Source organism: Mixophyes fleayi, chromosome 6, assembly GCF_038048845.1.
Source record: "Mixophyes fleayi isolate aMixFle1 chromosome 6, aMixFle1.hap1, whole genome shotgun sequence".
Taxonomy (NCBI): Eukaryota; Metazoa; Chordata; class Amphibia; order Anura; family Limnodynastidae; genus Mixophyes; species Mixophyes fleayi.
The window spans coordinates 61034624-61050146 of NC_134407.1; the positions used below are offsets into that span (position 1 = coordinate 61034624).

Consider the following 15523-nt stretch of genomic DNA (forward strand, 5'->3'; position numbering starts at 1 on the left):
CTTAGAACCTGAGCAATAAACATAAGGGTCACTTCACACATGCGTGGCCAAATTGGATGAAATCCAGCCAGTCTGTGATCAAGCTGTTAGATCCCACACAGGCAGATCACGGGTCATCTGCCTATAGGCAGCATGGTGGCAAAGTGGTTAGCACTTCTGCCTTACAGCAGTGGGGTCATGAGTTCAATTCCCGACCATGGCCTTATCTGTATGAAGTTTGTATGTTCTCCCTGTGTTTGCGTGGGTTTCCTCCGGGTGCTCCGGTTTCCTCCCACACTCCAAAAACATACTTGTAAGTTTATTGGGTGCTATCAAATTGGTGTTCGTCTGTGTGTGTGTGTGTGTGCAGGCCCGGCGCTCCGATTAGGCAAGGTTAGGCACTTGCCTAGGGCGCCGGGCTCTGGGGGGGCGCCCTCCAGAATGAAAATTACTTTAAAACTGTGCAGCGACCGCTGACCATACCTGCCTAGGGCGCCATGGAGGCTAGCACCGGCCCTGTGTGTGTGGGTGTTAGGGAATTTAGACTGTAATCCCAATGGGACAGGGACTGATGTGAATGAGTTCTCTGTACAGCGCTGCGGAATTAGTGGCGCTATATAAACAGATGGAGATAGATGATGAAATGATCCATTTTTGGGGCCATTCCCAATATTGGAACAATTGTTGTCTACAAATGGAGAGCCATAGCTTTCTGTGGCTGCACAGCAAATGTAAATATAATGTAAAATATTGTATGTCAGTTATGTCATGGTTTAGTAGGTTTAAATTAATATTTTTGAGTGTTATTAGCAGTTTTTAGTTGTTTTTATATAAAGCAATTTGTATTTAAAGTTTAGGGGGCTTTCAAACGAGCATGCAATTTAGATTTGTACTGGCAATGCTTTGTCAACCTAGCACAACAGATTCTCTGCATGCCCCAATGAATTGTGGAATCACAACAAAGTCACTTCTGTTTCTCTGTAATTGCACCGTGCTTAGTTTGACAGCGGTAATACCACAGAGAATTTCCAGTCACTTTGCAATGCTGTGTGAAATGTAGCAATTTTTGCTCCATTTTTTATGCATGTAACAGTGTTAACTTGAGTAATACATTTATATATGTGTGCTTTATGCCATTACTTAAATATGTGTTTTCGCTTTACCCAGTGATTACAGTCACAAGCAACTTTAATTTTGAAATGTTGTCTTCCTTTCCCTAGCCTTCAATCTCTCATTTACAAATCTGGTGGTGTAGAGAAGAAAGTGCTCCCAGGGAGGTTTCTCTAACATGGGCATAAAATTGCAAGCAATGCACCAGTGTCTTTGTAAAGGTAAATTACTAATAATATGGAAGGAAACATCTAAATGGAATCTATATATGTCCATCTAGTGTTCTTTTCTAGGTCTTCACAGTTTGAGCATTGCTAACGGAAAACATTAAAGGAGAAATCACATTTAGAAAATCAATTTTACCTAAAAAGCCTTTCTCCCTCTAACTAGTAGAATGATGGGGGTCCCGGGGATTCTTGTCATTACTGGAGCTGCTAATGACACTTTTTCCTGTCTAACAGCCAGAAGTAACTGTCTGTCACACAGACACTAAGGGTCTCCTATAGAGTTGGATGTAAGTCGATTTTTGTGGTGTAAATATACACATTTCTGCACTGAGCATGCACACCAAGATGCTTCCGTATATAGATTTGAGCATATCTTAAGACTTGCGGTTCTTTACCGCTGGCGAGGCAGAAAGTGACAAGCAGGTGTAAGTTGAGTACAGTAAGGGTACGTACAAGTAGGTCTAGCACGCCCACCTGGAAAGTGACCTAATGAGACTAGGGCGTATATTTACTAAACAGTGTGTTTGAGATGAGATGTTGCCTATAGCAACCAATCATATTCTAGCTGTCATTTTGTAGAGTGTACTAAATAAATGATAACTATAATCTGATTGGTTGCTACAGGCAACATCTCTACTTTTTCAAACCTGCAGTTTAGTAAATATACTCCTTGGAGGCATCCGTATGCACTGTACTTAGGAGGTGTATCTTTTGCAGGTAGCAGTGTCAGGTGTGAAGAAACATGATACTTATGAAGACACTAGCAACACTATCAAGTCACTTTTAGTTTTATGTTTGTATCTTGACCATTCCAGCTGATAAAATGTAATTAATTAGCATTACGGCTATATTATGTTAAGTTGCGGCAATCTGACCTCATTTCTTACTGTCCAGTTTCTTACTGGCCTAACTACTGCAGGATAGAAGGATCTTACTGAGGGTATAATGTGGTATATGACGGATGTGGAGGTATTTGTATTTCAATAAAATCAAGACACTATACTCTCTCGTGTATAAGACACGTCATTACATTATATTGTGTATGAATAGATCAATATGACTTGCATTTACTGCAAAGCCTGTCAAGTTGTATTTCTGTGCTATCAACTGGCGTAAGCAGAGGTCGAAGTGGAAATTTAGAAGTGGCATGGAAAATGCAAGTGAATGGAATTTGTCAGTTTTACAGTGAAGGCAGTGGGAGGAGTGGTGGTATAGCATACCACCGTATACACCCCCACTTCCACCACTAGGTGTAAGTGTACAAATTTGTACACGTCATGCAGAAATAAGCTGTTTTTGAATTAGACATATCTTTAGGTGCATGCAACTCAACATACACAAGCATAAGATCATCATCATCATAATTTATTTATATAGCGCCAACATATTCCGTAGCGCTTTACAATTGGGGACAAACATAGTAAACTAATAAATAAACTGGGTAAAACAGACAAAGAGGTGAGATTGCTTTCTTAACTAATTTTAGTATGTTAGAAGCAAAAAATGTTAGACTCTAAATGAGGCCAAACGTCTGTTTGTGGTTTGCAGCATATTCAGAATTTTGCTACTTGCAGCGTCATGTATATTCTAACAAAAATGTAATCGTTGTGTTTCGTTGGGTTATCGCCTACAGAAGAAGTATGATGATTGACAACTCATGACTCGAACATCTCCAAGTGGCAAAAATAGCTTTAATCCACTATTGAGTCAATTTTACCTAATCAACGCTTTCTCTCCAAAATAATCTCCAACTCCTAGAGTTTTAATTTCCTGTGGTTCCTGAGCCCCTTCCACCGCTTGTGTCACACGCACCTGGAGAAAAAGAATACAAAACCATCAAGACAGTACAAACTTAAATGCATTCAATGAGTGTATCCTTTGTTATATATATAATTTAATCCTATGACCGCAATCATTTCATAACACAGAGTTTGATTGGAAGGTAGCTGAATAAAATCATTACAACTTATGGCAACATTAAAAAAAAACTATTAACAAGACATTTAGGTTGTTCATGCCCTTTATTAGAATAGCTGGTTTGTTCTCTAATAAACAGATTTTATATTTAACGCTCAAGAAAAATCAGTTTCTATCAGAACAGAGAAGCTGCCAGATGAGCCCACAACATATTGTTTACAAGGAATCCCGAGAGCCGACACTTGCAGGTCTGTTCATGCCTATTTGGAGCCTTTATTTTCATGTAGAAAACCTCATCAGATACAACCATACTCCTAATTACTTGAATGAGGATCTGGCAAGTCACTGGCAAGTGAGGAAGCCAACCACATTTAATTTGTATCAACACCAGAAGGGGCTGTGTTACAATATGAGCAGCTTGAAAAGTTGTCTCTAATTCCATTCACTGCCAATAAATAAGTCTGTGGGAAAGGAGGAGATGCATCTCATCCATTGTGATGATTAGCACAGTCGCAGCAAATGTCTGTAAACAAGAGGCTGCTCTAGCTGGTAACGTCTGTCGTCTCTGCATTTAGGCTATTTGGATGCCATTTTAATGGATTTTAATAGAATGGCTGAACAGAAACACTGGACTGAGCGACACTGGACAAAAGCTACTGAACTATCAACCAATCTGTTACTGGACCTTTTCACAAATAGGACCAAGTGCTGCCCAAGTTAAAAAAAAAGATGGAAAAAATCAGTGCTGTTAGCTTACTTTTTGCATCACTATCTATTAGCCATAGTCAGGGCTGGCCTTTACAAACGCGAGGCCTCATGCAAAGACCATTGCAGGACCAGCCTATACCACTGTAGGTTCTATGATATGTCTATTATTCAATGATTAATCTCTCATCTTCCATCATCAACCCCTGCAACACTCATCATTAACACCTCACCCTCCATCCTTAACTTCCTTTCATCACCATTCTCCAAATACTCCTTCACATCATCATTATTCTTCATTTACCCATTTTCATTATCATTTTTAATTTAACCCTCTAATCTTCATAATATTATCCACTGTCACCGTCACTCACCCAGGCTATCGAGCTGCTCATCCACATCTATCTGGAAGGGAACTGATTATACATCAGTTCTACTCTGTGTAAATTAGAAGTGGAGGTCACAGCCAGAGCACAGAGCTCATTACAGAACTCTCTGCTGCCGCGCATACATAGACTTCATACGGAGAGGGCATTAAGTATAGCATCTTGTGTGGTGGCACCTCTGAAAGCTGGCCACGCCCACCCACAATGTTATCTGGTGCAGTTGGCAAGGAATCTAAGTCTGTGCTGTCGTTTAGTCAGGATGGCTCATTCATTAAGACTGTTCAGAAAATGCAAAATGTACACTGAATCACAGCAACCAATTAGCATGTATCTGTATAGTGCAAGTTAGACAATGAAACCAAGTATCTGGATAGTTGTCATAGTTTAGTGCAAATTATATATAAAAGCAAATTTGGTTCATGAGCCATTCTTTATTCTTTTAGACGTTTTTTATTTTGATCTGACTCCTTTTTGTTTGCTTTAAAACAGCAATATTTGCTGCAAACATTTTTCTTTGTTTTCCTCTTAATGTGTGTTGGATTTACTTTCATATCTTTAGTGTTTTTCCAAAGATGACAATCTAGAAGGTCCAACAACAACTTGTGTCACCGCCGCACATAAGATAACATAACCATAGATCTGGTCACTGTGGGATACAGGTGTCGGCCACTTTAATTTTTACACTGCACCTGTTGTACTATTTCTGCCTCCCTCCTGAAACCCTTTGTGCCTTTCTCAGACGTTGCTGAGCATACATATGATGATTGCAGTTTCTAATGTAAGCTCTTTTTCTCAAAGCAATTGCGTGTGCACAGCATCACTCTGTTTACCACACATAATGCTATCTCTTATCAGTTCATTTGCAATGGTGCCAAAATCACATTTCTTTGATTGTATGCTGTCATTGCACTTTTGGTTAGCAGTATTGAGTATCTGACTGCCCATGATTTGCAGTCTTTACAGGAAAAATATTTCTTCAAACTTTTTTATCAACACTTGAGGGTCTTCACTATCTTCCCCCTATTCAAATACAACTGTCTGATTTATGAACAGCCTCAGCGCTGGCTAAATTAGGTAAAGTGTATTCCTGTACCTTTTTAGACCTTTTAGATAGCCCAGCAATGCAGTATACTCTCCATTCCTTTTGAAATTTGAGCCAGTTTTCTGCAGTGTGCTCAACAAAAATCAGGGGTTCAATGGGATTGAGACCTTGTGCCATGTTTCTGTGCTACTGGCACCACATAGAAACGTGCAGTAACCAGCAGAACTTCCCCTCAGTCGGTGTGCTCAATTCCAGATCTCCTATAGTGTCAGTTTTCCAGGAGCCTGTCTGTTACTAACTGACAGGGGCGGATCTAGAGAATACTGCTACCCGGGGCGATGTAGGGGGGGGCGATTAAGGCCCGCCCCCTTTTTGACATCTGAGGCTGCCGGCGGCTGCATACTATGTGCAGGTCCGTTCAGCAGTGACAGGCAGGGACAGTGTGCTGCCCGGATGCTCTGATTGTGTTTAAAACACAATCAGAGCATCAGGTTTCCGGAGACCAGACGCAGCTGATTGCTGATCGTTGCCTAGCAACGGGACGTGGTACCCAGCGCATGTGTGCGCTGCGCCGTCAGTATTCCAGAAGGACGTCCCGTTGCCTAGCAACGGGACGAGAGTGAGCACCACAAGGCGACTGTCTCCGGCACCTATGTGGGATGCGGAGGCGTCGCCTGACACATATAAAGAGCACATATTGGACCTGATTCATTAAAGAAAGTAAGGCAATAAAAGGAGCAAACTTTCTCATGGACAAATCAAAGGGGTAAAAAGTAGTCTATTATTTTGCACATAAGTTAAATACTGGCTGTTTTTTCTTGCAGTACACGAATACTTGATAGCTTTATTTTTACACTGAAATATAAAGTTGATCTAGGACAGACCTTACCTCAACTACAAATCTACCATCACATTTGAAATTTATCTCCCCCTCCAATGCAACATGGTTTTGCCAAGGTGCAAAGTTACTCACTTTTTATTGCTTTACTTTGCTTAATGAATCAGGCCCATTGTGTTTGTGTGTGACATCTATTACCTTTAAGTGGGTGTTGTCTGTAACGGCTCTTTTAAGAGCTACTTTTGAGCAATAAACATCAGTATTCTTAAAGATCCTGCTCTGTTTCTGCTTGTGTCTATTACTGCTGTGTTCCTGTGATCTACAGATAAGAGCCAACAGTCAGCATTCATCCCCTTGCTGTCTTATTTTAAACCAAGCATCCCAAGTCAATGCTCTGCCCCCACCTAATCCAAAGTTAGTGGTCCGGAGAAACCAGCCACCAGCAAAGATGGGTAACAGCAGCTACACATAACACCCAGAAGCAAACGGTTCCAGGTGCAGGTGAAGCAGCCTAGTGGTAGCAGCAACTACTCTCCTACAAGTGGGGACACCACGGTGTGATGCAGATGACACTTACACATGGTGAGTACTTTTGAAATTACTTTTTTTCACCTCGGAGAGATGAATATTTATAAAGAGACCACATAATGCTTTTCAACATTCCAACTTACTGTGTAAAAGTGTGATGTTTACATCACTTTTTAAAAATAAAAAATGTAATCTCAAAATCAATTCTGGGTTATAATTCAATATAACAATGCCAAGAACTAACTTTTGTACAGTGTATTTGTATAATATATAGAAGTGCATCGAAAACAAACAGTATTTACCTATAAGAATGTTCAATAAGACTAATGCGTTTCCACATTCTGTCTGGTAGATCCACAAACAACAAGCCATTCCTGAAATGATGTCAGGTGGGCTCACAGCAAGCATTACTTCTGTGACGGCTCTCAATGTGGGGTCAGGTAAAATGAGCCCTAACCACTTGTGCGATGCCACAGAACGGGGCAGGGAAGGTAAAACTTATAACGCTGGCAAAATCAAGCAGTTTAATCTACTTTATACAAATAAGTGAAACCTTTTATGCTACAGCATCTGATACCAAAAATAATCAAACAGAGGAGCCTATTTAACATCTGATTGATTTCTGGACTGCACAGTTTGAGGTGCACAACACACAAAATCGACTTGGCATTTACACTGCTTTCCAATCTTGTCCAGTATTAAACAGAACATGGGGGATGGAGACACAAGAAAACACAGACAAGGTGGGCCAAAGGATGTTTCTATAAAATTAGTTCTTACCTTTCCTTTGGCGATTATGAAAAATGTGTTGCCCTCTTCTCCTTCTCTAATGATATAATCCCCTTTGTCATAAAAGTCCTGTGGAACAAAAACATTAAGGTTTGATTCGGAGAGCAGCATTTAAGTACAGTGCGTGTTGGTCATAATCAGAGAAATGCAGGTTCTCTGAGCTTCGTTGTGACCTTCTACTCCAGCAGAACAGTTCTTGACATGACTCTCATGACAGTGCACTAGGTGTCAAGTACCTCTAGCAATCAGTTCATATAATTACCCTGATTACAATTCTCACCTATTGCAATGCACGAGATGTGTGCTTTGATAGCTGTTAAAAATTACCATACATAGACTTTAGCTGTTTTCAGCATGTATAATCAAAAATTGTGGCTTTATTTCTATTGTCTTTTTAAATCTAAATTATAATATACTCCATGGATTTCTTTGCCTATGCTCGTTCTTTATTAGCTGTAAAATGACTGCAGCCCTGACTTTTAAATTTTCTGGACAAACCGTACCAGTAATAGCCAGGACAAAGAAGATGCCCTGCCATTAGGATAAGTTGTGTACAAAATCATTTGAACACCATTGTATTTAATTTTTCTGCTGCCTTACGGAAACCCCAGAAGGGAAGGTCCAATGGACAAGTGTGGGGGGCATGACGAGATTATTTGCGTAATTACGCCAATTGCATCAGCACAGCAACGGTGGGCCATGTTGACGTGAATTGTACCATTTGGACACTACGGCAAGTCCTGATGGCATGAATCATGTCATCAAGGTAGCATCCCGCCATCTTTACAAGATGAGAGGCTGGGTCTGGGAAGGAAATCTACTCTCCCGGAAGACAAAGTAAACCGAAGCAGCATACCTCCCAAGACTGTCCTCTCTGGAACCAGGACAAGAACTGGCTGCATTCTAGATTGTAGTGAGAGAGTAGAGCCGGCCACAAGCATTAAAATCTTATCAGACTGTTTTTAATAGAATTGTATGGAAATCAAAAAGTGTGCTGGCGACAATAATTTTAATACAATTAGAAATTGAATGGCAGAAAATTTCAATCTGAAGTAGTTAAAGTTCTTTGAGGCTAGTGTTTTATAATCATGAGTCAAGAATCAAATGATGTTATAATTTGTGTAGTAATCATTCACTCCTAATCTGTTTTCAAAAAATTTCAGTATGAAAAATTGCTGCTGCTATGGCAGCCTAAGAGCTATGCAAGGGAGGTGTGCATGAGAAAGCCCAGATTTATATCAGCTGAATGCTGCTTCAGATCGGTGGATGTGTGAAAATAGCATTACTAATTGACTTTCACCATAAGGCAGCACAAAGATGCAGTAAGAACAATGATTGTCAATTCACCCTATTATCAATGTATTTATTTATTTTATTATTTCCTTCTGTGGTTTCCTTTAAAATTGTGCTAGGAGCTTTCGCATACATGATTTCAATATTTTTCAAATTCATCTTTCATACAGATAAATCTGTTGTATCTAGTTTCTCACCTCTACTGTGTCATGAAAGCTCTGCCCTGAGCACATAACAAAGAACTATAAAATATTCAGATCAGCAACCCATTCACTGGATTATTTGCAAGTGCCCGATAGAGAATGAGTCATTTGCTCAGTGAGGGACAAACAATTAGTCAAGCAACACTGCTCTCACCAGCTACTAAATTGTGATTGCTCTCTTTATTCTTAATGAGGAGTTTGCTGATATAGTGCCATGTCAGCAGAACCTGACTTCTACCACTACTAGAACTATCATCACACTTCTTCCAATAGTTTCTTGAATAGACTACTACTGGACTCATGACTTAGGGACAACAGAGGGCTATGGGTGACTAATCCAATGAGAATATAGACGTATTTGAAGCAACAAACCAAAGCACATGGCCCTAGTTGCCTTTAAACACCAACATAAATGCCAAATACCTGATGTTTTTTTTCAATGCATAGTATCAACAACCAGGTAACAATATATCCCCTTTCTATTTGCTTTGTGTCATACACATGCCTTTTTGTGATTGTTGTAAAATGTCTGATTCGAATTGGACAGACATAATAAGAAGTTTTATGATAATACGACTTTTATGTTTTCAAATATATATATATATATATGTATATATATAGATATATTTTTTCAGAAACACCAATATTATATAGTTAGCAGTGAGGACAAGATGTCTTAGCATATTTCCAGCTTGTTCATTTCTTAAAGCTATGTGTCCTCTGGGAAAATATGTGCTTGTAGTATGTATAGCACTGTAGGCACTGGACTCAGAACTGTTCGATTTCATGTTAATGTTCATTGATGGAGAAAGACAGCTCAAACACCTTAGTCAATGATGAATCTCAATTAAAGTCAACATGGGCTTTCAAACAGAGGATGCCTATTGCAGAAATTAAACAAACACATAACATATATATAACATACTTGCATCCTTACGAGCAAAAATATTGAAGATATAGATGCCTAGCTGCGTGAGATGTCAACGAATTTGAAAAAGTGCTAAACATCTGAAGAATTACCTAGGAATTTCAGCTAGTCATTAGAAAGCTCAGGGCTCACCTGTTTTGTGTAATGTAAACATGGTTTCATATTAGAGCTTGTACATGCGGTCATTGAAAAACAATGCTAGTTAAAAGCGAAGGCAAGACCTTGTATTTTTATCCTCACTTTTAACTGAGCATTAGAGGAGTGTTCTCAATGCTTCCTAGCAGCATAGTGTGCTTACTGAACACTCCCATAAAAAGCCTGCTTGTACAAGCCCTTACTTTTCATTCCTTTGATACTTTGATTTTTTGTTTTATTTCATATGTGTCATTTATATTTTTTATATACATGTAAAGTACATTTAACTACCTAGGAGAGCTAAAACTCAAATTATAGCTCATGTAGCTCTAAGTAAAGAAGATCAGAAGCAATCAGAGGATGAGCATATCTCAGGATTGTAATATTTACATTCATCTGAGGCTCAGGGTAAAACAGATGAGTAATTGCAGATCAGCTGTCTGCATAATCTCACATGTGGACATGAGAACCTATTTTCATCAGAATCTCTCCATACAAGTACTGAATACTGTTAATGCCTTCATTTAACTCTGGAGCTAACCAAGAGATATTCACCACATTATAGTCATGCAAAGAGGAACCAATAAAACAATAGAGTAATACCCCTCTGCCCCCAACAACTAGTAGATAAACACGTGTCTGGTGTCATTGACCCTAGTGTTTTCAAAGATATTCCACCCTGGCACTTGCTCATTCATCACTTCTCCTGGTGGACAAAAAAGAAAAAGTTTGAAAATGAAGCACTTTACTGTTTTCTTGTGTCGAGGTCACCAAGTGAATCGCTGAACTGAGAGCTAAAATCCAAACATGGACCTTGGATCTATGGGGCAGCACGGTGGCTAAGTGGTTAGCACTTCTGCCTCACAGCGCTGGGGTCATGAGTTCAATTCCCGACCATGGCCTTATCTGTGTGGAGTTTGTATGTTCTCCCTGTGTTTGCGTGGGTTTCCTCCCACAATCCAAAATCATACTAGTAGGTTAATTAACAACAATGGATTCCCCAGCGCAATAGAGGGATACAAGGGATAGTGTAAATAAGAAGCAATATAAAAATAACAATAACAAATATGTAAAAATGTAAAAAATCAGTTATGGATGCCAATATTGAGCTAAATGTGGACTTACTATTAAAAATAGGCAGGTATCTCTAGAAGATGTGGTATCCGTATGTTTGTATGGGGCTGGTTACTGATTGCATATATCCTCACAATCCATTGTAGCAACCGCCAATCAAACAGTGCTGTTAAAACAATGTCACAATAAAAACAAAGGGCCACGAGTCTGGGAAGGTTGGGTAGTGCACTTACCTCCCTCCCCAGATGGTGTGTCCAGATAATCTATGCAGAAGATCCTCCTTCCAAATAGCGACCCCGCTCCTGGCCGGTGTGTGCTTCTAACGATGTACCAAAAAACAATCTCAAAGTCTCTATCTGCAAATATTCACAACGCCATACTCGGTAGGACAATACCAAAGGTTAATCAATAAATAGGGATTGTCCTACCGAGTATGGCGTTGTGAATATTTGCAGATAGAGACTTTGAGATTGTTTTTTGGTACATCGTTAGAAGCACACACCATCTGGGGAGGGAGGTAAGTGCACTACCCAACCTTCCCAGACTCGTGGCCCTTTGTTTTTATTGTGACATTGTTTTAACAGCACTGTTTGATTGGCGGTTGCTACATTGGATTGTGAGGATATATGCAATCAGTAACCAGCCCCATACAAACATACGGATACCACATCTTCTAGAGATACCTGCCTATTTTTAATAGTAAGTCCACATTTAGCCCAATATTGGCATCCATAACTGATTTTTTACATTTTTACATATTTGTTATTGTTATTTTTATATTGCTTCTTATTTACACTATCCCTTGTATCCCTCTATTGCGCTGGGGAATCCATTGTTGTTTATTCCTAGGGGTCGAGACCACCCCTTTTATCTGTTCCTCCGGCTGCCTATTTTCATCCATCATGCGGATCCCCCACACTCTATTTTCTAGTAGGTTAATTGGCTGTTATCAAAATTGACCCCTTGTCTCTCTCTCTCACTCTGTCTGTCTGTGTGTGTGTGTATGTTAGGGAATTTAGACTGTAAGCTCCAATGGGTCAGGGACTGATGTGAATGAGTTCTCTGTACAGCGCTGCGGAATCAGTGGCGCTATATAAATAGATGATGATGATGATGATGAAGTACTCCTTGTTGAGTTTCTCACACATGACTGTTCTCCAAGAAACTGGACCCCACTGGCACTTGAGGTGGATGGTGGTGTAATACTCAACAATTTTATTTCTGGGTGGTGTTACTGTGACTTTCATATGCAACTGTGTCCCGCATCTACTTCAGTCTCTACCAATGAAAGTTTTAAATGTTGCTATCAGCTGGAGACAGACCTATCCCAATAAAACATTGTTGGTTTAATTGCATTAAATTGACACTAAACTGTTAAAATACACATTATTGCTTTCTACACACTGATAGCTGCGCTTTGAGATTTATTAATATCAGAAATTCTTAATACGTGGGTCATGACCAAAAAATGGGTCCCCATGCTGTTTAGGATAGGTCACCATGGTCCTCTATTTGTACTAAAACTATTGTGTACTACTAATTCATAATATCATTATTATTATTTTTTACATTGTTGAGTACAAGTACCTGATTTACTAACAGCTCTGATTTTAAATATATATATATATATATATAAAAAGCTAACTTTACCTGTAGCAACATTAACATAATTAAAAGAAAATGCCTTAATAATTCAAAATTGGAGAAGGGATCCTAAAATCAATTCTCAAATTTAATGTGGACCCTGAAGCATTGGTCTCAAAGCTGATTCCAAAATGTAACGTGGTTAGAAACATCTGACTTAATGCTAACCCTGCACTGCAGATCTTTTTATTATACCGCATGCTGTATAAACAACCACAGATAAGCAAATACGTACAACTTCCAGGCAGTCTACTATCTTGGATAGCTTCTCTTCGGGTAAGTCTTTCAGTAGTGAGACACTGTAAGAAAAAGAAATAAAGACTTTTAAAAAGAAGTTACATTCCTGGAAACATCATTTCAAATATACTCTGACAGCTCTGTAATATATTTCCCACTTCTTGTCTCTGTTAATATAGATTTTCTCCCACTCTCTCCCAGTAATGGAAGTTGCCCACACTTCTTAATGACTTCCTTAGAGTCAGTGCAGCTGACAGTGAGAGACAGCATTATATCTAATCGGCACATGACTTTTCAAATGTAATAGGCAACGACTCCCCCTGTCCCAGATACATATAGATTATCCGTAGCCTTCCCCTGCCCAGCATGTCCTTTTTGGTTCAGTGCATTGAAACAGTCTGCACAGAGTGTTGGGAATTGTTCATTTTGCCTCTAGGGGTCATTTAAATAAATGACTTGACGCTGACTGAAGACTCCATTCCCAAACCAAGGGTTGCTAAGGTTTGCATTACAGTAGCAATAATGCAATACCCCCCTCCCCCTCCCCACACACTAATTTCAAGAACTTGTGGTATCATTAATATCTCATTTGACATTTGACAGCTAATGGCAGCTTTGAAAAGCAGTAGCTTGCAGATAGGAAAGGAAGTAAGCATAGGAATGCATTAATAGCTGCACAGACAGCATTATCAGAAGCTATATTTAGCACATAAAACAGCACCATATGGATGCAAGGATCTTTATGCTTTCTTGCCATACTTACTGAGATCATTTTGTTACACTTTTTGTATCAACTTTGTGCAACATTTCAGCGTGTACCCTTGAGGTGACTTTAATGCATAGACATTCTTCTGTGCTTTTCAACCATGTATTTACATAATCCGTTTATTATTTTCATTGCCCGTGGATACAACATAATGCTACTTTTTGGACATTACTGTAGCCAAAGAGACAGTATATTGGAGCAGAGCAATGACAAATAAAAAGATAGCATGTAGCTATAAACACATGGCTGCAAATCACAGAAATATGACCTAAAGATAAAACAATATCTAAAGTAAAACAAATATAATCCAAAATTACAGTGACTTTGCAATGAAAATATAGAAAGCACAGAAGACTTCAATATTAGGGCTGCTGACAAGTGCAAATCATTCGGTACCTCATTCATCAAGTAGCGGAAAACGAACTTAATCTTCTGTTGTTTTTTTTAAAAAAAACGCACATACATCGTGCTTACACATGTACATACTCAACAAAGAGAGGATGTAAATCTATGTTTGTTGATGAATACTGGTCTATGCACATAAAATGCATTTTTACAGTTACTCCTGATTGCAGACACTTGTTCTAGCAGTCATACCTGACCGTCATCACTAGTAATCGGCACTTACACCAAACCTGTAGCCGGTGCAAGGGATAAGACAGAAAAACACGTACTTTACAGATGCCCAAAGCATTGAACCCATAGTTTTTTAGGAGATTAAAATATTGATCTTCTGCAAGGCAGTACCTGCAGGTGTGTAGAGGGGAAGAGCTGTGGGGGCAGCAAAATTTATACATCCAACTTATTAGTAGAAATTCCCCTATGTGTTGGCAGGTGATGAAGGGTGATTGCAGGACGGAAGGTCCTAGTGGGGAATGTAGCAAATTACCTGCGTAAAAAGCTGAAGTATTCCTGATGCTGAGCCTGTGCTGAACTCATCATAATGTTCTGAAAAACCTGCCTGTCCAAGACCCAGATCTTCGAGTCCGTTACCGCTGCATTTAAAGAGAAAAAGAAAGATATGATTTGTCAAGACATAGTGGACGTTGGAAATACTCTTCTTTTTTTAACAATTTTTTTATTGATTTATACAAGGCACAAAGGTGAAAAACAACGACAACGACAAAAACAAGTAAATGGATGTATAGATACCAGAGCATTTCACATTATTAAAAAAATCAATAACACAAGGTCAAAGGGTAAAAAAAGGATCTAAGCAGGGGAAATGAACCCATGCATACCAAGGGGCATCTATATGCCATATTTTTCAGGGGAAGACATACAATGGGCAGGAGGGTAGGGGTGGGGGCAGGGAAGAGGAGGAAGGTGGGTTATTTAGGCAAAATGTGAGAACGGGAGAATGATGTCGGCCAGCGATGAATTACTAATGTGGTGGGGTCAGGTGGGGAGAGTTTAGTAAGTGGGAATATGCTGTGGTTAAAGGAGGGGCAGCTCCCTAGTGATTGGTCTATGGCGACCAAACAGCCTGGAAATGTTATTCTTAATTTACGGTTTACAAAGCAATTTATATTGCATCACTATGGTGCAGTAACATAGTACCTCTTACTGTAAGATAATCCCATTGCACAGCAACTGACCATATGATGGTTATTGAGGCTTGTTTTACAACCACCTTCTTGGTGTTGTAAAGTCAAGTATGTACCACTAGACTACTCTAGGATTCAATCCACTTCTTAGTTCTTACCACAGCCAGGACAGTAG

At 39.4% G+C, this 15523-nt stretch overlaps 1 protein-coding gene across 2 annotated transcripts in view; it reads right to left on the minus strand.

Annotated features, from left to right (window-relative positions):
- The window catches only part of LOC142161247 (cGMP-dependent protein kinase 2-like), a 107659-nt gene that overhangs the window by 52620 nt on the left and 39516 nt on the right, over positions 1-15523 (minus strand). For both annotated transcript variants that reach the window (XM_075216705.1, XM_075216706.1), the window contains 4 exons: positions 14691-14796; positions 13034-13097; positions 7513-7590; positions 3034-3128 (listed from right to left, as the gene is read on the minus strand). In XM_075216705.1, the coding sequence (XP_075072806.1) occupies positions 3034-3128; positions 7513-7590; positions 13034-13097; positions 14691-14796 (343 nt within the window). The remainder of the gene's footprint in view (positions 1-3033; positions 3129-7512; positions 7591-13033; positions 13098-14690; positions 14797-15523) is intronic.